We start from the raw sequence: 24919 nt of genomic DNA, 5'->3' as shown, positions 1-24919 counted from the left end.
AAAGTCTCTAAGGTTTTTGTAGTTAAATTGTTTTTCAGTTGTCTCCAACGTTCCATGAACCCCATTTAGGTTTTTGTTTTGTTTGTTTTGTTTTGTTTGTTTTTGTTTTTTGTTTTTTGGTGGGTCAATGAAGAATAAATGACTTGCCCAGCTAGTAAGTGTCAAGTGTCTGAGGCCGGATTTGAACTCAGGTCCTCCTGAATCCAGGGTTGGTGCTTTCTCTACTGTGCTACCTAACTGCCCCAGGTGGGTTATTATTTTTTTTTGCCATGATGTTGAAGTGGTTTGCCATTTTCCTCTCCAGCTCATTTTACAGGTGAGGAACTGAGGCAAACAGGGTTAAATGACTTGCCCATGTGCACATAGCTAGTAGGTGTCTGAGGCTAGATTTCAACTCATGAAAATGATTTTTCTTGCTTCTAAGCCCAGTGCTCTATCCACTGTGCCACCTTGCTTCCCCAAGTCTCTAGAAGGACATGCAAACTGGAATCTTTCATAAGACTTACCTCAGGCTGGACTAGAATTACTAGGAGGACTTGGAAATGGATTCATCGTTTTAGAGAAGTTCAGATCACAGGAGTTAGTCCAGGACCTGATCACATTTTCTGTAACTCTTGATGTCTTCAACTATATTCCTAATGTCCCTAGATTTGTATAATGAGCAGTCAAGGAATACCTAGAGATTCCATGTCATAATGGCAATATGGATGATGGCTTGGACCTTATTCTGTTAGGCTGAAGCTTGACTATTAAATGCCTGGTAAGTGCCAACATGCTATGGAATCATTCCCATGCTATTCAACTCCTTTGTGAAAAAAGCAAACAAACAAACAAAACCCAAAACAAGGATCCAACAATACCATGCTTAATAAATAAATCCATTTTTTTCTTTTTGTCTTGGGGTAGTTTTAAAACAGGTATTTAGATTCTATCCCATACTTCTAGCTTCTACTGAATTTTAGGAAGTAATCAATTTCTTAAACTTGCATGAAAAAGACTGCCAATTTAAGTTACTTTATGGCATGATTAGTGAGAAAACAGCAAGACTCAATTACCAAATAACTTAGCACCAAGTACCCTGGTTCAAGGACATGCGGAACTGAGGTCGGTTAAACGGTCTTTAGATTACAAAGTTCTATTTTTAAAACAAGGATAAAACACAAGTTTTACTTTTATATTATTCAAACATATGAATATAGACAGGTTTATTCCTGACCCATTAAAACATGACAAAATACGACAACTTTCCAGAATATGTCCTAACATCTATCTAACTTTGAATGAGCAAATCATAAAAATATTCACCCCCTGTCCTGATGCTTTTCCTCTTCCTATTGCAGCCCAAATAAGCCTCTAAATCAATGAGAGAAACTGCCTCTTTCACAACCAACCTTTCTTAAAAGGAAAAGTTGAAATACTCAGAAATAAAAGGCAATCTTTAAAATGAGGATTTTGAAGAAACTCATTCCCGACAAAAATCAAAGAATGACTCTTGTCACAAATCACCATCTTGAGGACTACTAATGTTTGCCCCAGAAAAGCTGGTGCCTATGCTTTTGTTACACATGCAATTAAAAAACAAAACAAAACAACCACACATGAGAGCAAAGACCTAAATAAGGGAGGGTGAGGAGGAAGGTAGTAAAATGACCGAAGGAAGCATGCACAAGTTAAGCACCTTGATGCTAAACTGCCACTGTCAGCGGATGAAGAGGACATATCCATGCTGTACATTTTACGAAGCCTAGGTCGGGCCCGCTCACTTGTTTTAGGAATAGTTTCTCGTCCATCTAAATCATCAAGGGTGGACTGCCTTGAGAACAGCATGGTTGCTTCAGTGTAGCAGCTAGCAGCGCAAACAGTTACAAAGACACAGTGTTAAACACCAATGATAAATGAATGTACACGTGGATCAAAATGTACTTGCCATGCAGCAAAACACATAACCACCACATAACTACCACGATGATGACAATAACAACAAAGATTCTGAGAGAAGATAAGGACCTGTTTGGAGTTATTGGGAAATAAATGGTTCCTGGGCTACTTTTAATATTGTTATTTTTTAAACACTGAACATTTATTGCATTAAATAAATTAAATGAGTGAATCGATTAGTTGAATGAATTCATGATACTTGGGCAGTGAATTAGAGAATGCTGTTGAATTACTAAATGAATGAATGAATGAATTATTCCTGTGATAGGCTGTGTCCTTGACCAGAGTAAGAAAATGAAAGGATTTGCAATGTTTCAAAAAGTCAGATCTATCTATCTATCTCTCTATCTCTCTATCTCTCTATCTCTCTATCTCTCTATCTCTCTATCTCTCTATCTCTCTATCTCTCTATCTCTCTATCTATCTATCTATCTATCTATCTATCTATCTGTCGATTTGTCTACCTGTCTGTCTGTCAATCTGTCTACCTATTTGTCTGTCTGTCTATCTGTATATATGTATGCATACATATATGTATGTATATTAGAAACTACTTAAGTTTAACTTGACAGAGATTTTTTAAACAACTAATCCACTGAAAATGCAGTAGCATTAGTTGCTGCAGCACCATTATGTACTTACTCATTGGACAATTTGTATTTTAGAATCAGATGGTAGTTTAAAAATAAAAAAGGCATTTATTATCAAGAGAAACATTTACACATGATCAGAAACAAAATGGATTTTCAAACTATTCTCAGTTTGGTGTGATGTACTGTGTTTTTATAGATGCTACACTGATGAAAAGTCTATAAATTAGAAAATAGTACAACTAAAAAAAATATACTGGAGAGAAAGAAATGCAGCAGCATCAGGAACCATTTCTTTTTAAATGTTTTCCTTTTGTTTATTTTTTCCCCCTCTGATCACTCATTGCATTCTTTCCATAGGTTTGCAACACATGCCATTACCAAAAGGATGTAATTATTAAAAACCCTTATCTCCTTTCACGAGTAGAACAATGATAGGGAGGGCAGGTCAGATCCAGGAAGGGGATGCTACTGGATTGACAGGAAGCAAATAAGAGTTATGAGAAAGACATTATTTCAATGAAGGTATGTCAAAAGAAAGGAGCAGGGAAGCAAGGAATATAACAAATACTATGATGTTATTTCACAAGCTCCTAGGATGCTTTACTCATCATTTTCATCTAGTTTCTAGAATGTCAAAAGACTCAAATGATAAGATTTCCAGCTTTAACATAAAGGCCTAGTACTATGGGAAAGAAAGTTTTCTGAATGGTGATGGCCTTAATATTTGTAATCCTTGTGTAAATTCACTATGGTTCTACTGTATGCAAAATAGGTACTTTATAACTTGCAACCCAAAAGAGTTTTAAAGCTAAGATGTATTATAAGAAGCCTTCCTCACTGCTCACATGAACAGTTATGGTCCATTAATAGACATTATTTCCCAAATTACCCAAATTATATTGTACTATCCATAGCATAATTCCAGTTGGGCCATCATCATACATATCACAACTCTGGGATATGGGTGAGAACAGGACTCAGGTTTAGTTCCCAGATCAGAAACAGTGATGGAAGAAAAGACAGGCTTAACAGTTTGCCATAAAAAGTAGGACTTCTTCATTATTATGAAATAATTGAAGGGATTCTCAAATCAAATGAAGGAAACTTTACTACTTACCATGTGTGTGACCTATGGGGAAATTACTGAACCTCTCTAATCTTTACTCTTCTTATCTCTAATATGGGGATACTATTGGCAAACTTACAGGGCTGTTGTATGGTTTGTAAAAGATAAAGTGCTTATACAAATGTGAGCTCAATACTTAGATGAGAATGAAGTAAGCCTATATCCAATCAAATTACGAGACTTTTTACTTTCCTCAAGTAGGTGCTATCATGTATCCCAATACTAAATTCATAAATCCCACTGTGGTGGTGGGCAGTAGTATTGTAGATAACAAATGAGAAATCAGAGATGGAGTGTCACTATTGGGAAATCCAGAATAAAAAATTCTCTATAAACGCACAACAGTCAAGCTGGATATACATATGGGACCTTAGTACTGTCCTTGAAGTGATCATAAGTTCATATTTTTCACTATTCAATATTAATGATATTCCAAGATAGTTTTCTCCAAAGAATTTTCAATGGCCCCTTGGTATCTGTTTTCTAGGCAAATACTAGTATTTTAGCCTCTGAGGTACTCTTGGAAACAAACTAACAGGGTCATGATTCAACTATGAATAGTGGAGTTCCTGTGTTGATGAAGTTACTAGTCAATATATCAACATGTTCATTCTCCTCTGGCTTGGCCTCCATATCAGTTCATTGTTTACACTGAATTCTAATTAGTTTCAAAAATCATGAAAAGATTAGTAAAATACATCAAGGAGATCATAAGAGAACATATTAAATCTTTTTTTTCCAAACTTACTGAACTCCAGCACATTTATTGTACATTTTATAAGGGTCTTTTATTTTTTTCATTTTGAGATTCTCTGCTGAAAGAGTAATTTCACCCCTTTAGAAACTCGTTTAGCTACTAGACTGGAATTTACAAAAAAACCTTATTTACTTTATTTCAAATATTTTAGCTAAAATCTTGATTTCTTATATATAAAATGAGAAAAAATCTTGCCCAATATATAATGCTCTTTCACTTTGGTAATTTATACTTTGTATTATTGCTTTTTGTCAAGAGAATATTTTATTCTGGTAGCTCAAAACATCCCAACTTAAAACTTCAGTAAATATATGACTACTTTGATACAGTCACTGTTAAGGATTTATGTCCTCCATTTTTTAATAAGCAGAAGAAAAATTAGAGGAATTGTGAAATTTTCCTCAAAGTAGTACACCTTATTCCCCAATTTAGAGACATAGGGGAAACAATAAAACAAACCAAATCACCATTCAATTATATTGACTGTAAAGGGATTTTAAAGCATAAGTCACCACCAGACAAAAAACAATAACAACATATAATTAAGTAGCAGAATAACAATGTAATAATAACAATAATGATAACATATAATTTGCAATTATATAGCCCTTTAAGGTTTGCTAAATGCTATACATATATCTTCTCATTTGATTTTCCTAGCAATGACTACAAATCAGTCTTTGGCACTTAGCATTTCTTCTTTTGGCCTGATCAAAACAAAATTTCACATTAAATGACTGCTTGGGGTTTGGTTTGGAGGAAATGGGCTCAACTCTTTCTGTGGCCAAGTAAGTGTTGGAAGTAAATTAGGTACTTGGGAAAATAAGTAACTCTTTCAAGGCCAATAATGTATTTATTATTTCAGGTAGGTTCTCTGACTCCAAAGTTATGTGGGCTGATTTTGTAATAAAAATGCCACACTAGAGTTTATATGTTCCAATGAGAGCTATATACTTAAAAGTAGTCATCTATAAAAGTTATACTCATTACAATGATTATGCTTTTGCTTAAAACATTTTTAGATCTTTTTTGGATGTTCCTCTCAGAGCATTGTAGAACCTTATTCTAATATCCACAATAATGACCATTTTTTCCTAAATGGATTGATTTCAAGAAACAACCAAATGTAATACAGGTGAATTAAACTATTTTTGGACCAAAAAACGGTGAGTGACTACAAAGAAATGAATTGCACCAATTAGGCCAAAGACAATTAGAAAAGATGAGTACTAAGTAACTTAATCAGTGGCAGTATCTTTGAAATAAATGTGAAATTTCCAAAATCGTTACTTTGAAAGGGACAACACTCATATTCTGGTATCTGTGTTACAAATCAGCTCAGATAATTTTATAGTCATATCATGTATAATTTAGGCCTCCCGTTTCTCTCATCTCCTAACTTAATTTCAGGGAAGGATTTTAGACAGTATCTCTCTCTCTTTCTCCAAACAAACACAAACATAGATATAGGCAGAATGAAATTATTGTGCATAAATATACATAAATATATGCATGTATATCTGTATATACATGGATACACTTATGTGCATATTTATATACATGTGGTGACCATTTATATGTATATACATATTCACACACCTTTATTTTCAAATTATCAAATATTTTAGCTTTTCTTTTCATAATCTCCTCAGAAAATAAATGTTCTAGGAAGAGGATATCTACAGATTTGTGCATGTGTGTCTGAATGTAAATAAATACAATGAAAAAAAACCCTTCTAAAGACCCTTTACACCATTCTTAACTGAGAAAACATTTGCATATCACATAGAAAATATGTGTCAGAGATGCAAACTAAATGACAACCGAGGAAGACAAAGATAGCCACATCAGATAATTCAGAAGAAAAAAAATAGCCCTTTTTTCAAAAGCATTTTTTTTTGGGGTTGGGGTGGGCTCAATATCTGGATAATCCTTAGATCTGTATCAAAACAGACATAGATAGAATCCAAATCTGTTACTTTTAATACCTTATAGGAATCATTGCCGTGCTCTTAACAAGAAAGGAAACAACAGGAGATCACAAAAAATGCTATATTCATTTCAAATTGATGGCATGGTAATTCAGCTAGTATTCAAATGGCTGGCCTTTCCATAATCAGGAATTCTTAGCTTGATGCCTTAATTTACTTCTAAGAAATGAATATAGATGGCAAGTAGTATAAGGAAAACAACATTGAAAGATTTCAAGGATTCATAACAATGCAATATTCAAGTGTGATTCAGAGCATTGATGGTGACAAGCTAGGTCTCCTGCCTCTTGGTAGAGGTAGACTATAGATGTGAATGTTGGCATATGTTTTCAGACAAGGCTAATTGTTTTGGTTTGTTTTCTTGACTATATGTATTTTATTCAAGAAGGAATTCTATTTGAGGGTGAATCATTGGGAAGTATGAGTGATAAAGAAAAATGAACATCAATAAAACAGTTTAAAGGAAAATATAATTTACATGAAATTCATACAGATATTTTCTATTTATTTGACTAAGATATTTCTTTTACTTATTGTTGAAGAGGACAGAACAACTTTTATCTTATTATTGGCACAAGGATAGAATAGTGAAAAGGCTCATACATTTTCGATTAACCTTCCTTCATGCAATTAGTTTCTCGTATAATGCCCCCGTGTTGATTTATGGCCTTTTAAATTAAGACAAATTATTGTTTAAAAAATGAAATACCTGGAAATACTGTCATGAGAATTAAGCTATCCATCGTCGAGCTGTTTTTTAGGCCTGAAGCAGCACCAGGATTTTCATCAATTGTGTCCTAGTCCTGACTCTCTAGAAAGATTCATGATGTGGTTTTGAATAGTACATATGGATGCTCTCCCGAGTTGGAACATTTCCCTAAAGAAAAGCAGAAACCAGCAGAGAATGAAAGCTTTCTCCAGTGCCTGGTCTGGTTGCTTCTCAGAATTCAGGTTGCATGTCTTCTATACATCTTCTATACACCCACCCTTTTCAGTCCTCGGCTTTAACTACTTGTTTCTCTACACACATATGGCATGTTTACTATGATAAGTTCCAGGCACAATTCAAGAATCATGGGAAAATCTATCAAATCCCAATTTATAGTTGGGGGAGGTCTATGTTCCAGCCATAACACTTATGACTATTTTTCATTCTATTTCTGAGTGTGAGATGGCTTCCTGTCTGCTAAAACTAAGTAGGATGATCTTGAGGTTTCTTGACAAATAGATGGTATATTATCTCTCTTTAGAAACTCGATTTAGTCTTAAAGTTTTATGGAATAAAAGAGCAGAAGAGAATGGTATCAAGTATTACCTTTTTAATTTCTCTGGTCAGCATGCATCGCTCAATTCTTAGCACTGTAGATATGTCAATGTGCTCTCGTGAAATTGAATTCAGCCAGGTCGTAAAACTATCCACTGATGCCAAAAACAGGACCCAGGTAAATTTTAAAATATTGAATATCCTTTTGATGATGTTATCTGGGAGAATGAAGTACAACGGTTTCAAGTTGTTTAATAAACATTAATAATGCACCTATTAATTACTCTGTACATTGGGGATATGGAGAGCCTGATGTCAAAGAGCTTTCAAACCTAATTAGAGGTAATTAGGGTTGGGGTTGGGTGGAGGATGCACAGAAATAACCTTCCTACAAAGGAGGAATATGGGAACCCACAGAGGAGAGATTGATACTGAAGTTGGTTCTTGAAAGAAGGACATTTTATATTGAAAGATTATTGGGTGAAGAAAGGAAACCATTCCAGGTCCACAGTATGGTATGAATCAAACACAAAGAGATGGAAAGTCATGACAAGACTGAGGGACAGAGAGTACTTCAATTTTCTTGAATATAGAATACAGGAGGAGTTAGTTGGAGTAAGTTACTTGCAGTGATTGACCCTGCTACTTACTATCTATATAATGGAAAGGAAAGTAATTCTCTATTCTGGGTCTGAGTCTCCTCAAATTAAAATGAAGGGATTAGACTAAGTAATCTCTTAGGTTTCTATGAATGGGCAGTTAGATGCATAGTGATAGAATGCCAGCTCCTGAGTTAGGAGGACCTATGTACAAATCCGACCTTAGACACTAGCTCTGTGACCCGGGCAAGTCACTTCACCCGGTTTGCCTCCGTTTCCTCATCTGTAAAATGAGATGGAGAAGGAAATGGAAAACCACTCCCATATTTGCCCAAGAAAATCTTTGCCCAGGAAATCCGAAATGGGGTCATGAAGAGTCAGGCAGGGCTGAAAAATGACACCCTAAACAACGCAAGTTCTTTATGAATGCTCCCAAGATCCTCTGAGTTCCTATTATGTACGATTAAAAGGATAGGTTCAACCCAGTAATCTCCAGTAGAACCCATTGAAATGAGGGACTTCCTCTTGGGATTTTATTAGAAAGACAAGGATCACACAGGATGAGAAGGCAAGGATAGCTTATGATCTGATAGCTGATGGGAGTACCCACATTAATGAGAGCACAAACCCAACAAAGAATTGACTTTGTATCTCATTTAGGGGCAGGTAGGTGATATCATGATAGGATAGAGCCTGTGGCTTGAGTCAGGAAGACCCCCAAGTTCAAATACAGTCTCAAACAGTTACTAGTTTTATGATCCTGAGCAAGTCACAACCTTTAATTGCCTCAGTTTCCTCATATGCAAAATGAGGATAATAATAACACCTATTTCACAGGGTTGTTGTGAGGATTAAATGAGGTAATATTTGTAAAGATTTTAGCACAGTGTCTGGAATATGACTATATATGTATATATATATTATTTCAAAAGGAAGTGGGCTGGTTATATAGCAAAAGTAAACATTAACTGGTAGATAGCCTGATTGCTGCATTGGTAGTCAAGAAATAGGAGCAGGCTAAGAGGAAGCCTCTAGTATAAGAGAAAGAATATTGGCTCTGGAATAAGAGGCTTGCTCTTGCCACTGGCACTTAGTAGCTATGAGACTTTGGACAAGTCACTTATCCTCTCTAAGCTCAATTTCCTCATTTGCAAAATGAGGGGATTGGCGTATATGGCCTCTGAAGTTCCTTCTAGCCAGAGATTTCTGATCATAGGGTCCTGGAGGATTTATGGTATATAATACTGAAGTATCTTTTAAATTATAGGTTGGAGTTGTTTCCCTTTAAAGGGATAGAGGAGGCAATTCTTGGTATCATCACTGATTTGCCTTCTTTGGCACCTGTGGGATAAAAAAAGACCACACCTAGGGGAATTGATGTAGGAGGTGTTAGGGGTCCCATTGCCCTTCAGAGCAGCTTTCTGATTGAGCATGACCAGTTGCTAAGATGGAATATGTCTTTTATCAGAATTGCCTCTTTTCTTTTTTTTTTCTTTTCTTTTTTTGTGGGGCAATGAGGGTTAAATGACTTGCCCAGAGTCACACAGCCAGTGTCAAGTGTCTGAGGTAAAATTTGAACTCAGGTCCTCCGAATCCAGGGCAAGTTGCTTTATCCATCGCCACCTAGCTGCCCCCAGAATTGTTCTTCTTAACCTTAGGCATTTTATCCCTTTTAAATTTTTTGTTTTGTTTTGTTTCTAGTAAAGTCCTTTATGTTTCTTCATTTTGTATTGGGGTTTTTTGCTTTTTATGGTTCATGAGTATCTCATTGCATTCAAACCCCTGAGCTTGCTTCATTGGACAACACTGAGCTAGTACCAGAGTACATATGCACAGAGTCCAAATGAACAAGAATCCACATTGGAGGAGGAGAGGTTGGATCTGTTAGGGTGGATAGAGTTCCACCACATTGATGAGATTCCAGATCTGTTAAAGTGTTAAAGTTACATTTTATGAGACATGTTGTGACTGAGGTACATTCAATTTTGTTTATGGATTCTACACGATTATGATTTCTAAAAGCAACCTAAAAGTAAATATAATTTAGAAGTTTATCATATCATTTTATAAAAGTATAATCAACTATAATACATGATGCCAAAGTAGAGGAGTGCCAAAACAAATACTATTGTTTTTTAGGGCATGCAGTCTCATTTAGAACCAGAAGATGTTTATTGTCCTTGAACATATGCATTCTTGTCTAAAAACAAAACAAAACAAAAACAAATGAACAAAAACAACAAAACAAACCTTGGGGATTGCCCAAAACTATGAATAGGATTTTTACAATTGTAAAACTATAGAAATAACAATAATTTAGCAGATATGGGTAGTTAATTAATATAAATGGTAATATTCTTTTAGAGTAGGAAACCAGCCCTCATTTCACAATCATATACTGGCCTATTCTTCCTTTATTTTGTTCCTTTTCTTAAACTGTTTAGGATTCTAAATATTTAGATTTGCATCATGATGTGGCTCCATCAGAATCTTCTTTTTTGAACAATTTCTGATATAGCTCAGAAAAATTGAGCCACAATCAACCATATTTTTGGTTCAGTAATATAAAGGTTGGCTTAAGGTCTACATCTAGAAATCAATAATAATTTACAGCAATGATGAATATCCAAAGGAAACTATAAGACATTGATTATTCTAGAAGCAACATTCAATAAAAAATTTTTAAGCGATATTCATATATACTTGGCTCATAATGAGGTGGAAGATAGCATCTCTATGGCCCATATTCAAATGTCATTTTTGTCATGTAGATTTACCTGGACCATCAGATTTCCTTTTTTAATGGTTCATCTCTCTCGGTCTTCCCAATCCACAGGACCTGCCAAGTTGATATTAGATTTAGGAATTAAGACTTTAAATTGAACAAAATCTTATTCTTTGGCTTAAAGTTGATTTCAACATTAAATCCAGGATATTATCTGAACCCAACAATTCCAAGAAACCTCCAAAGACCTTTCAAGATTAAATTCTCCTCACTCCTTTCCCAGAAAAATAACCATTCCCACTTTGAAATTTAAGAGATTGCATCTTATTCCTTTCATATTTCACACACTCCTTAGCACAGTGACTTGTACAAGGTATTAAACAAATGCTTGTGGAATGAAAGAATGAGTTGTTGAGGAGAGACTATGTCTTGTTAAACTTCCCTTTTCTCTTCTGTTAAATTATTTAAAAATCTTATTTGAAATATGGCTATCTTTGACATAATTGATTTCCTTTGCTTCTTATTATAATTTGCTTAGAATTTTAATCACAATATCTGTCACCAGGTTTATTACTACTACTACTTCTTCTTTTCTTCATCTTTTTTTTTTTTTTGGTAAATAGCCCCTATCTCATGTATTAGGAATTACAGCTCCATTAAATGTTTATCTCATCTATGCTATTTTATACTTATGAGATATGTTTCTAGGGAATAGAAAGGAAACTATGTCTTGTCTGGTCTTAACTTCTACATAGGACTTAATATGGAGGTATGCAAAGCTAAGTCTTTAATAAGTCTGATTAAAAACTGGAAAACATGACTGAGAATCCAATTTTGCCAAGACCTGGGAAGGTGACTGGTCATAACAACAGAGGAGATAATAGGAAGAACTGACTTTGACTTCAACTCATCTACTAATTGATTCTTTTACATTCTTGATAGTTGGCATAGTGGCAAAGGCTCTGAGTTTCGAGTCAGGAAGACTTGAGTTCAAATCTGGCCTCAAACATTTGCTAGTTCTGTGACTCTGGGCAAGGAAATTAACTCTGCCTGCTTCGTTTCCTCAAATATAAAATGAATTTCTTAATAAATCCCTCATAGGGTTGTTGTGAGGGTCAAATGAGATAATATTTATTAAGTGTTTAGCATGATGGCTAGCATTATAATATATACTTAATGAATTTCTCCTTCTTTTCTCACTTTCCCTTCCCTTCCTTTCCTCCCATCTCCCTCCCTCCCTCCCTCCCCTCCCTCCTTCCCTCCCCTCCCTCGCCCTCCTTCCTTCCTTCCTTCCTCCTCTGAATATTTCTGTAATCTTTATCTATAGGCTTTCTGCCTATTCCAAAAGCTGAGGATAAGCTCACAGAGACTGACATTTAAAAAATATCGTCTTCTTGTTCTTTGGAACACTAAACTTTAATTTCTATCAGTCTTATGTCTTCAGACTATTTTTCATGTTCTATGAAAGCAGAAAACAGGACAATTAATGTCTAAGGCTGATCAGAAGCATACATACCCTCCCCAGAGCCTTCCTCCTCCGTTTTGCTCTTCCCTTTCAGACCTCTTCTTCTCCTTTCTTCTCTGTCGGAGAGCTGTTTAGGATCAGTAATCCCAGGCTGATAAACAAACTTCTGGGGAACAGCATCATTCATTTTTTTTTCAGATTTTTTAACATAGTTAACAGTGAAATATTCCATACCTAGGAATATCAACAAGGACACGTTTACTCATATCTACAGGTATAAGCAGATTTCCAATCCCAGACACAACTCAATACCCCCTCATCCACCTAGGCTGCTGAGTTTGTCTGTGTCATTTTCATCAGCATAAACCAAATTATGAAAAACTGATATAGGAGGAACAAGTCTCACAAGAACCCACAAAAATACATGCAGTGCCTCCTTTCTTTTACAATAAGACAAAACCAAAACCCTACAAGTTTGACCAGTGGTCACTTTTCTGTCCCTTCTTTCTCCATCACAAAAGACAGCATATCACAGATAAAGTATCTCTGGTGCTTTTCATTTACTTTTGCAGACAATAGTTGAATTTTACTAACAGCTTGACAGATATCTTTGTTAGAATAAAACAGTAGTGTTACATATAATTATGGATGTGTACATAAGCACACATACACATACATATGCATATATAATCACTTTCTTCCCAACATCACCAAGCAGGCATGAACTAGGAATTAACAAGTTTAATATGTTATTTCAAGATAGTTTGAACATGTCAGTGCTTTTGGTTGTTTCAAGATTTTCATTCAAAACTGAAAATAGTTATAGTTATCATAAGATGGATGATACAAGACAATAGCAAATCTTAAGAGGTTTCTAAGGATACCACAAACTCATGCAGAAGGAAAATCCTGTCCCCCTAGATATCCAACCACACAAGCCAAGCAAGCATGCCCTCATGCACCCATGGATACCCTGGGTCTCAGGGAAGCTGGATTATAGAAGAAAACAAAGTTGGTTTGTAGAGTTCTTTTTGATCACAAAAATTTTTTGTGGGGTTTAATAAATGAAATGATTTTGTTGTGAGGATCAATTTAGATAAAATAAATAAAGTTCTTAGTCAACCTTAAAGTTGTATAAATGATAGCTATTGTTGTTGTCATTTAATACATCATAGACAAACACTTTGAATTGTGGGTTTAGGTGTACAGGGGGAGCCTATCTATTTCAGGAATGTAAATGTGAGGACTGTTTTGCTAAGAAGAAATATTTCATATTTTTCCCCTCAGTGGTAGAAATGTGAATCTTAGGGACAGAGAATGAATGAGATAATTTGCTTTCATTCCAAATGCAAAACTTAGGAGGCAATGAAAATCTTCTATTCTTAAACTGTTCTTTTTAATGACAAGTAAACAAGAAAAGGCAAGGTTTTTTTTTTGTTTGTTTGTTTGTTTGTTTTGCGAGGTAATAGGGGTTAAGTGACTTGCCCAGGGTCACACAGCTGGTAAGTGTCAAGTGTCTGAGGCCAGATTTGAATTCAGGTACTCCTGAATCCAGGGCCGATGCTTTATCCACTGCACCCCCTAGCTGCCCCAAGGGCAAGGTTTAAGTAAGAAAATGTGGATAATAGGTTTAAATTTCTCTTGAGTTAAGTATACTAGTCCACATCACTTCAGACTTATGGAATTAGTAAAGTAGGACACCTAAGTAAAATGGAGGCATTGACTTGAAATTCAGTATCTGCTTTAATTAGGTAAGAAGAAAAACTAAAATATAAGATGACGTGAGAGAACTTGTTAGAATGCTCACTCTTTGAGAGTAGGGATTATTTTATTCAATATAATTGTATTCTCAACACCTATCATTGTGTTTGTCTCATAGTAGGCACTTAATATGTATTGATTGGTTATATACATTAATATGTTAATAATATGGTAATATATATTATCTGTTTTACTTATGCTAATAATATGGTAATATTATATTACTGTTTTATTGATAAAATCTTAAGTATAAGTATCAGTGATTATAAAATAGGTGAAGGGTTAAAATGAAAAAAAATTCTACTGAAGTCACTACTTTGAATATTAAAACGACAAAATCAGCATCATACCATAACTGTAATAGAGGTTACTACATTCAAATTAGATCTCAATCCTAGACATAATGCTGCTTAACTCCTCCATTACAGAGATGGGAAACTGAAGCCCAGAGAGAGGAGGAGCCTTATATAGGACCATGCTCTCAAAGGGAGCTCTCTGTTAAATAGCAAAATATGAATGAGTGTTTACAATGGGCTGCAAAGGTGATCTTGTTGACATTTGTGCCTTAGGAGGCATTGAATCAGTTATGTATTTGATGCTCACCTCAAAAGAGGTCTCACTGAACTTATGGGCCATGGGGAATTGGAAGTACTATGCCAAGCCTATAATCATTTAGAGAAGGTATGAGGAGTTCAGGGAGAGTAAAGGAAGAATGAAGTCTGAGTCATGAATACTGAGATCAAAAGGTTACCAAGCCAGAAAACAAGGTCTGGACAAAATTGGTGCTTTAGTAGCACGCTCCAGAGTTTTACCAGCTTCTGAGAAAGATGACCATACTTTCTATGCCCTGTAACAGATGCATGCAGCCGGATGTGACCCTTCTATAAGCCAGATGTGGCTTATGCAGTACTTGTCAAGGAAGGCTAGAAAAATATGAAGATCTGCATTTTCTCTTTCTATTTTCCTTGGTAGCCTCCCATTTTGGCATGCAAATTAAGAACAATGTATGATAGGCATATCACTTGAGAGACTCATTTTGGGGGAAAGCTAGTGCAATAAGTAATTTCAGTATTGTAGGAACTTCATAATCTGTAGAGAAGGGAAAATGCAGATACAGAGCAATGGGGTATGTTTGGACTAAATTCCTAAAAGGAGAGGGCACTACTTCATGTCAGTGAAACATCAAAATACCCTTTGCAGCTCTGATTTAAATACTGAAGAATAGTTTTGGGAAGTTTAATGACAGACTTTGGCAAGGCTAAAATAGCTGATGCAACTTCCCAATAGCTCTCTACAAAGAAGGACAAAGTGAAAATAATTAGTAGGAAAGAAAACAAAACAAAACAAAATCAGTACTTCAATATAAAATTTCTATATTAATTTATTTCTATTGTTATGTTAACTTTAGGGAAAAATGAAAACTGCTAAAGTAAGAACTGTGCCAGTAGAGATGTGCTCAATTTATAAGTTAGGAATAAAAACAAGAATGCTCTACATCATGCATATAATCTACGAAAAAATAGTCAAGACAATCAATTTCTTTCTCTCCATGGTTACACGAGAAGTAGTGGTTAGAAATCATGTTACAAAAAATAAATAAAAACAGGTCATTAGTATTTAGCACAATAGCTATCCATGCACACACAAAAGAGACTACGTAGCATTTCTTTAAGACACAGAAAGCATAAAGATACATACATTTGACTACTTAGAACTCAGCCCTTAGCTTTTTTTTTGGGGGGGGGGTGAGGCAATTGGGGTTAAGTGACTTGCCCAGGGTCACACAGCTAGTGTCAACGTGTCTGAGGCCGTATTTGAACTCAGGTCCTCCTGACTCCAGGGCTGGTGCTCTATCCACTGTGCCACCTAGCTGCCCCTTCTTTTCTTTTTTTTTATCAAGATAAGTAGGTGAGAGCTTAGGTGCCTAGAAAGATGTGGTCAGTAGATTTACACTGCCCTGACTTCTCCAACTACATTATCTGATCCACTGCAGAGCATTCTACATATTAAGTAAAATGACAAATGTTATTACAAGCCAAATGTGTTTCTAGTTTATAAAATAAACCTGCACCACGTCTTATGACTGTATTTATGAAGTCTCATCAGCATCAAAGTGATTAAATATCCACTCTATTGTCTGCCTGGCTTAGAGAGAGGTGACAGAGATCCCCAGTATAGCAGTTCTAAAAAGGAAATGCAGCATAGCAGAATAATAAAGTTATCCTTGACTATTTTCATTGGTGATATGAGTAGTGTCAGTTCACACATCACTGAAAATAAATGGATAAATGATCCCTTTTTGAAAATGATGAAATGATTTTTAACTAGATACCATTGCTTGACAACCAAATGATTATGAACTTGTTGGTTGTCATGACAACTCTTGCAGTTTCAGAGCAGGACTTTTTTTCAAGTTGTCTAAAGCAATTCCAAATCATAGATATCTGTTCTATGTACTTTTTTTTCAACAAGCAAAATTGAAGCTTATTGACAGAAATATCTTATAACAACCACTGAAAACCTTTTGAAGTAAGTCAATTGAGATAGGGCCCCTAAAATATTCTTGCCTGTAAGTAATTCTAACAAAACTAAAAGCAAATAGTATTACAAACAATCTGACAAAACTTTTTATTTTACAAACAATTCCAGACAGACATTCCATGCTTCTGGGGACTATAATAAACATGGCCATGACTGAAGAAGCTTAGACCTCCAATCATGCTTAGCTCTTCCAACTTACAAACCATCATATTTATTTACCCTAGCCCACCATTTCCTGAAATGCTGACTTTCTTGGTGGTTCTTCATCTTTTTTTTTCTCCTCTTCTTCTTCCTCTTCACTATCCGTCTCAAACAAATAATAATCTCCACTCCCTGACCACTAAGCAAAACAAAATATTTACTTATTTCTTGAAAACTATGAGGAACTATGTGGGCTCTTTTCTGAATGACACACAAAGATATACCAAAATACAGTCAACAAAGGATCATTAGGATAGAGGAAGAAAAAACAAGTGAACAGAACTCACTGTCAGGCTCATATTACTTAGTGCCACTACAACTAAGTTAAAGCACAAAGGCCATGTCTATACCACTTAACCGAATTGGGCAAAGCAAAGTCAATCTGGTATTTTCAACCTTCCTCAGACTGTACCAATCAATCAGATCAACTGTGCAGCAATCCAATTCGATCATTATGATGATCAAAATAACTCATCGATGGCGGCACGATTTTGTTATTTTGGTCGTATAGATAAGGCCAAAGTGAAGTGGAGGATTTGCAATTATCTCACAGGTATTGACTGTCTAGATAGCCAATAAAGATAATTCAGAGCTAAAACTAGGCATTAGAAACCTTCCACTTCACCTTTTGCTGTATAGACCTGGCTTCTGCACATGGAACACATTGGACATGACAAGTATGGCAACAGTTGAGGATTATAGGTTGGTTAGTTTTTAACCCACATTGCCATGAGGAGGAAATGGGCAGTTAAGGAGAAAACTAAACACAATGCCTGTTTCTACATGCAGCCAGTAGAAAAGACTGTGGCATGACAAACTGGATCTGCATGGCTCACCACGTATATTCTTTAGGGGTAGTGTGGCATCTGAGAACTATCTCTTGCCATGCAGAGATCTATATTGATCATTAAGACCTATAGCAAAAAAGAATAAGGAGTGTGTTTGCCCTGCTATAGTCTAGTCTTTACTCTTGCATGTAAATGCAGTCTGTGTTAGGAGTTTGTAGCAGAGAGAGTTGCAAGGTCTATCCAAATATTTTAGAGGAATTTGATTCAATTTAATATTCATTTAAGATGAATATATTATAGCTTTATCAGCAAGAAGAAACCCAGCATAGAAATTTTTGATGTTACATAAGTTGTACCATCATTATACACAAAATATACTATGGTTTTTGGTTTTTCTTTAGACTTTCAAGTGCTGGGCCATCTTTCATGTTATATAATGTGATGTCATTTGTTTATTCATCTTTTGGACTTACTATGATGAGGTAATGGAAAACCTTGGCTTGTTTAAAATGAATTGCTCGAATATCACTAAACAAAGTCATAAATAAAAATAATTTTGCCCATGGTTTCAGATAGAATCTGAAGCCTCCATTCATGAAGATGCAGAGTGAATGAACTGGGCCTTATATCCTTGAACAGAAGCATTTATTTTTAATTTTGATTAAGGTAACAGGCCTGGGGCAACAGGCCCAGGCCTGAAGAGGAGAAATAAACAAAACCAAACAGAAGACAATAATAAGCAAGAACAAACCAAAGTCACAGCATTACATTTGACAGTGGGGAAGACCATTAAAATTATGCCTTCATATAAACTTAGAGATTAGCAAGAAGAGTTATATAGGGTGTATGTCTTATGCTCAGTTGGGAAAAATTCAGAGTAATATATGAGTCAACATTTTACCCTCATTATAGGCTCTAAAATCAACAACAGCTTAAATTTTATTCAATCATACCTCCTGAAATGTTTTCTGAACTCTCTTGGACAAATGAGCACAGTTTTCATATATTTTAGGAGAAAATTATTTGTATTATGCTCAATAAGGGAACATTCAAATATTTTTATAAATTTCACTGATTTTTATGAACTGTACATAGCATTATCACAACAATCCTACACACTCTCCTCTGCCCCAGAAATAAAAAAATCTATATTGTCTTCTAAATTGTCACTAGACTAGAAAACAAATTAAAATGGAAAAATCATTTATTTCTTTGGTGACATTTACCTTTAAGAGCAAACATAGCATTATAAATATGTATATGTATATACATATACATATATTTCATCATATATAAAATGAGGGAGTTGGATTAACTTGTCTCTAAGATCCCTTTTATGCATAAAATTCTATCAATATATGAGATTTCTAGCTTAGTATTTCAGATACATCCTCCCTTTATTGTGTATGAGGTGCTACTATCATGACTAGGGAGTGACAAGATTACTTCAATGAGTCCCTTTCATAAGTCCCTTTATAGCCCTACTATTCACATCTCCACAAACCTGGCAATTACAAACTCTATTTAAGAATGCAAGTATTGAACAATGCCAGACTTGGTCGACTTGATGCTTTAGGAAGGACATACATGAGATGGAGATATGAAACACTGAAAGGGAAGGTATGATTGAATAGCAATAATGCGACCTTATGTGCACACATAGATGTGGAACTGGGAACATTTGCATAACCCAAAGGCCTAGATTAAGATCTTTGGTGATTTCTAGTCATGGTATTAAGATGGCAATAGTATTCTCCTGATTGTTATTATTAACTTCCATAGATTTTTATGTTGCTATTTCAGAAGCACTCATGCTGACCACCTATAAAATTGTGCTGATGAGTACAATAACCAAAGACATCACAACAGTGGATTTCAATAATGTACCTTCCAAACTGTAAAATCCCGCCACCTATCAAATGCTAATATTTTTTGTCTTTTTCTCAGAAGGATGCTACTGATATATTTTGGCAGACACTAAGAGGAAAGACACTTGGCAGGGAGTTCTTGAAATTACAGTTAGCATCTGGTTCCAAACTATGAATCACACAAATTTCTGCATTATTGCACCATAAGGTATTATAATGATGCACATTTGGTTTAAGACCAGTGTCCAAGAACATTATATAATGAGGGTAAAATGAATCAGAATACCCAAAGTCAATAATAACCTTTGTACTGGAAATTCTTGAATGTACTAACAACTAGTAAAATGCTTAACAAAGACCTTATCCAATTCCTTCCAAAATACCATTTTTAAATGGAAAAAAATAAAAGAAATAGTACTGCATTAAAATGGTATGAGACTTTACCTCAGGTGACAATATAGTATGGTTCATAAGATAAATCTTTTTGAAAAAGGATAAGTCTCTCTAAAGTAGCAATTGCCCTTTAGAAACAGAAAGATAGGCACAGTTTACTTGTGACTTGATAGAAATGGACATACAGTGTACCTTAAGGGACTGACACAAATATTTGTCAGGGTAGAAATAACATGGTCACACAGAATGTATAATATAAGGGATTGCATGGAAATTTCAACTTTATCCAGAGGAATAAATGAATTTGACAACAAAGCATTACACTTTCTTGAAAGAATGTTGGAATTAGCCAACTCTATGTCCCGAGATGTTGCATAATTTGTTCAAAATGTATCAGGAAATGTACCTGGTTGGGCTGAGGAAATTACATCATAGGTAAAAAAGTCTAAGGCCCATTTTATATGCTTAAGGAGAAACTTATGGTCTACAGATTTTGGCAGTCTTATTCAGTGGCATTCAATTCAAGATCAGTTTGGCGGGGTTTGCCAAACTCATAGAAGCAGAATATCCCGGTCCTTTCTGAGTGGTAGCTCAGCTTTAGAGATGGGCTCTGATGGATCAGATTGACTAAACTTTTTATTCCAGTCTGTTTCAGTCATGACATCATAGCCAAGCCACATAGTTATTTGGAAAAACTCATCATACTAATGGATTGAATAAATCCTAGATAGAAATGATTGTGTTTTTCCATTGTCATGATGTGGCCAAATGGTTAATGGCATTAGTTAAAAAAAATAAGGCATTAATTAGACGCATTTCTTTCTAATGCTATATTTATTATGGTGAAGTTTTTACATTCTGTGTGACTCTCAAATTTTGCTTTTCAGAAGGACTCACTGATCTCTGGTTCCATTTCATCATCGCTGAACAATAGACTACTAAGAGGACATAATACACTTCAGGAATGGAATTTAGAGCACTAGACTTGGGGAATTTTTTGAGAATGAGAAGAAAATGAGCAGAAGTAAAATACATTGGATTAATTCCCCACTTTCACTTTTAGTTATCAGTTTATAAAAACAAACAAACCTCAAATGCAAATAAAATCAAAGCCCTGAGACATATAAGGGAGTAAGAAACTCATGTCATAATCTGTTACTGTCATAAAAAAGAGCATAAATATTTTGCAAATATTCTGCTTAGTGTCAGAGATCATTTCCAACATAATTTTTATTGCTAAATCTAGGTGCCATGGATAAAATGAAAATATAATGGCAAAATTTGGTCAGCCTCTGTACCTCAGAATTGGATAATAATAATTTTCCTTCTCTCAATAACCCACAAATCGTGTTCAAGGATTGGTTAGTTTAACTTTAGTTCTCTCTAGTAGGCACTGTACATGACCATGGAAAACCTATACCTATCCAGTTACCTGTACACAAGTGTACAGGGACCTTTGTAATAATGATTTTCTACACTCAGGCCCCCCTATCAAGTCACAATGTTTAAACCATGCATGGAACAAACAGGTCATGGGAATGCCCAAATTCTGGTCAAGGATATAAGGGTTAAAATCGATGAAATTGTAAGAGGATCGAGAAAACCTACTGGAAGCATGATCAACCCAAGGCCGCCACCACTGCTTTTTTTTTGCCCTTGGCTTTCTGTTTGTCTGCTTCTCCTAAAATAAAATATGTCCAGACATTAATTCTTACAAAATGAGAAAACAAGCTTTGAACACCATGATTTAACAACTCATTCTTGTCAAATCTAGCCTAAACCTAAGAGGCACATTAAAGGGTTAGGAAATTGCATAGTCTGAAAAGTGTTCAAGTATCAGGGGTCACAGCTGAATCCCAAAAGGAAATGGCTAAAATTTACTTTAAAATGCTCTGTATTTTCAGCTATTCCTTTGTAATCTAGCACATTTGGATACAAATAAAATGAAAGGATCATCACTTCACCATATGTATACACCAAACAATAGTCCATAGAGTTAAAACAAAACAAATAAAGTTTAGAGATAGAGACATGCCAGTTTGTTAAAATTCATCTTAAATAGTAATAGTTCTAAGAGCCAGACAACTTGCTTATAATAGATGTTGGTAATATATGGTTCAAAATACTAATTTCTTAGTGACTGATGTAAATTATAATATAAAAAGTAAATATGATGTTTCTTCACCTCAATCCCTCCCCAACTGAAAAGCATGCCAAAAGAAGTCCTACAAAATGGACATTTCAAACTGTAATCAAGTTAGCTTCAATAATGTATTTCTCAAGGTAAGTTACACTGAAAACACCAACAATTCACAATTTTAGATTCTCATATTAGGTGTCAATATAACAAAACATGTACATGAATTGTTTATTTTATAGCATTTACAAAAACCAGAGGAAATTCCTAGAAAAGAAGATCTGATTCCTTCTTCAAAGATCCAGAAGCTAAAATGGTGCATGCTTCCTCAAAGCAAACTGACTCTTGAGCCAAGGATAAGCTAGGTATTGGTTTGACCCAGCTGGCCTAAGGAACAGCTTAAAGTGAGGACTTCATTAAAGCTTTAAAATGCACTTTAGAGAACACCTACAAAACATCCTAACTTATCCAATGTATATAAAAAAGGCAAAAACTTGTACTAAAAGCAATACACTGTCAATGATAGGACTAAGAGAAACCTTTTCTTCACAACCCCTACTGATTTCCAAATATTGTATGTGATCCAACTTCAAAGTAGCTGAATGGCGTGAAAAATGGTTTTGACATACTTTCATCATCTTCTTCAGAGACTCTTTGAAGACTCTGTCCTTCACCTGACTCCTGGGTCAAACTCAGCATTCTCTCTTTTCCCTTTTTGTATTTCTGTTGCCTGGCTTTGATGCGGTCCATTCTAATAAAAGGAAATATTTGTCACATTATAATCTTTAGGTTTCCATAAGATTAATGTATTTTACTTAGATAGTTATGTTTCTGAAAGCAGTAAAAAATCAACAGACTTTTTTTTTTTTTTTTTGCGGGGCAATTGGGGTTAAGTGACTTGCCCAGGGTCACACAGCGAGTAAGTGTTAAGTGTCTGAGGCCGGATTTGAACTCAGGTACTCCTGAATCCAGGGCCGGTGCTCTATCCACTGTGCCATCTAGCTGCCCCAATCAACAGACTTTTAAATACTATGGCACTTGTGTGAAGGCAGCCACAAAGAACCCACTACCACCTCTTATATTAACTGCCTGGTTGTAGGAGTTTAAAGATGATGGTGGTGGTGGTGATGAGTATGAGTGAAATAAAATAGTACTAATAATGTCTCAGGTTAAATACTTCATCCCTAGTAGTATGCCACAGTGATTCCTGTAGTATAAAATAGTGGACCTAATGTCAGAGGGGAAGTAAGGAAGACCTTACAATAAGTAGCATGACCATGGGCAAATCATCAAACATCTCCAAGCCTCAGTGTCTGCATCTAAGAAATGGAGATAATAGTACAGGAACATTTCTATCTGAAATCTATCTTATATGAAACCGATCAAACATAAATAGGAGAAGAGTCAAATAATAACAACCAATATTTATAGAAATACCCTAATTGTTCAAAGCAAATAGGATTGTTATTATTTCCTACTCTGAGAACATAATGACTGTTGAGAAACTCCCCATGAGAACTCCATGTACCAGGGCAGATCAGCAAATGTTCATCAATTTATAATCTTACAGAGTATGTTGATGCATAATGGAATTAAAAGTTTGAAATGTTATCTAGGCCCTGGATTCCAAAATAAATGGGAAACTGATCTTGGGAATATCAAAGCTGACAATTTTTTCTTCCTTTCTAAGGGGAGTCATGGCGATATTGTTCACTTTTATTTGCAGGGCAATAAGGGTTAAGTGACACCACTAGTAAGTGTGTCAAGTGTCTGAGACCAGATCTGAACTCAGGTCCTCCTGAATCCAGGGTCGGTGCGCTTTATCCACTGTGCCACCTAGCTGCCCCCTATTGTTCACTTTTAAGATAAAATAAACATGTTCTTAAATAATTTGGTCCTAATTTGGTATATATGAAAATCAATCTTTTATTTGTTTTTGGTGGGGCAATGAGGGTTAAGTGACTTGCCAGGGTCCACAGGTAGTAAGTGTCAAGTGTCTGAGTCTGGATTTGAACTCAGGTCCTCCTGAATCCAGGACCAGTGCTCTATCCACTGCACCATCCAGCTGCCTGAAAATAAAACTTAAAGATAATAATAATAATAAGAATAAAATAATGCTAGCATCAATAATAAATGCCAATACTAGCAGAGAAACAACAATATACTACTGTGATCACTTGCCATATATGTACTTTATCATTTTTCAGGTGCTTTCACATAAAATACTGGTGATCTCAAAACAGCTGATTTTTATGTAATGATTTGTAATGTTAAAACAAGAGGGAGCAGGGGAAATAATTTTTGTCTAGGAGATAAAGTTGGAGTAGAAAAGCCCCCTTCTCATTAGAATGGTCTTATTTAAGGACCATTTCAGTTGATCTTTGAGTATTTTCCTTGGTGATCCATGACATTTTTCTTTCTAGTCTGGATGGAGAAGCTGGTTGAAGCTTTTTTTGTAGGTCAGGCTTAAGACTTTTTATCCAAATGCTATGCCATCATATCACCATATCTTAATGATTCACTGCTAAATTGTCTATTCCATGAAAAAAGCACTCGCAGAACAAAAATTGCACAACCCCCACTGACCTTATACAATCACTCAGCTTCCCTAAGCCAGAATCCTTGTCTTAAGTGAAGGGAATTTTACTATATGACTTCTAATTCCATTTCGGTCTAACATTCTAAGATTATCCCGCTTTTTTAGTTCCCTTCACCCACCGGATTGTGAATAGTACAGAATTACTAATGCCTTGAAAACAATCATGGAACTTC

At 35.3% G+C, this 24919-nt stretch overlaps 1 protein-coding gene across 1 annotated transcript in view; it reads right to left on the bottom strand.

Annotated features, from left to right (window-relative positions):
* PIEZO2 (piezo type mechanosensitive ion channel component 2) overlaps window positions 1–24919 on the bottom strand; it is a 563847-nt gene that overhangs the window by 54118 nt on the left and 484810 nt on the right. The window contains 17 exon segments of the mRNA XM_043975076.1: window positions 1679–1846; window positions 7115–7136; window positions 7139–7202; window positions 7204–7242; window positions 7244–7282; window positions 7721–7887; window positions 11046–11061; window positions 11064–11107; window positions 12267–12293; window positions 12535–12591; window positions 12594–12621; window positions 15401–15495; window positions 16980–17093; window positions 19948–19953; window positions 21619–21661; window positions 21663–21691; window positions 22777–22898. Coding sequence (XP_043831011.1) covers window positions 1679–1846; window positions 7115–7136; window positions 7139–7202; window positions 7204–7242; window positions 7244–7282; window positions 7721–7887; window positions 11046–11061; window positions 11064–11107; window positions 12267–12293; window positions 12535–12591; window positions 12594–12621; window positions 15401–15495; window positions 16980–17093; window positions 19948–19953; window positions 21619–21661; window positions 21663–21691; window positions 22777–22898 — 1080 coding nt within the window.

This window comes from Dromiciops gliroides, chromosome 1 (genome assembly GCF_019393635.1).
Source record: "Dromiciops gliroides isolate mDroGli1 chromosome 1, mDroGli1.pri, whole genome shotgun sequence".
In the NCBI taxonomy this organism is placed as follows: Eukaryota; Metazoa; Chordata; class Mammalia; order Microbiotheria; family Microbiotheriidae; genus Dromiciops; species Dromiciops gliroides.
This window is presented reverse-complemented; position numbering and strand designations above follow the sequence as displayed.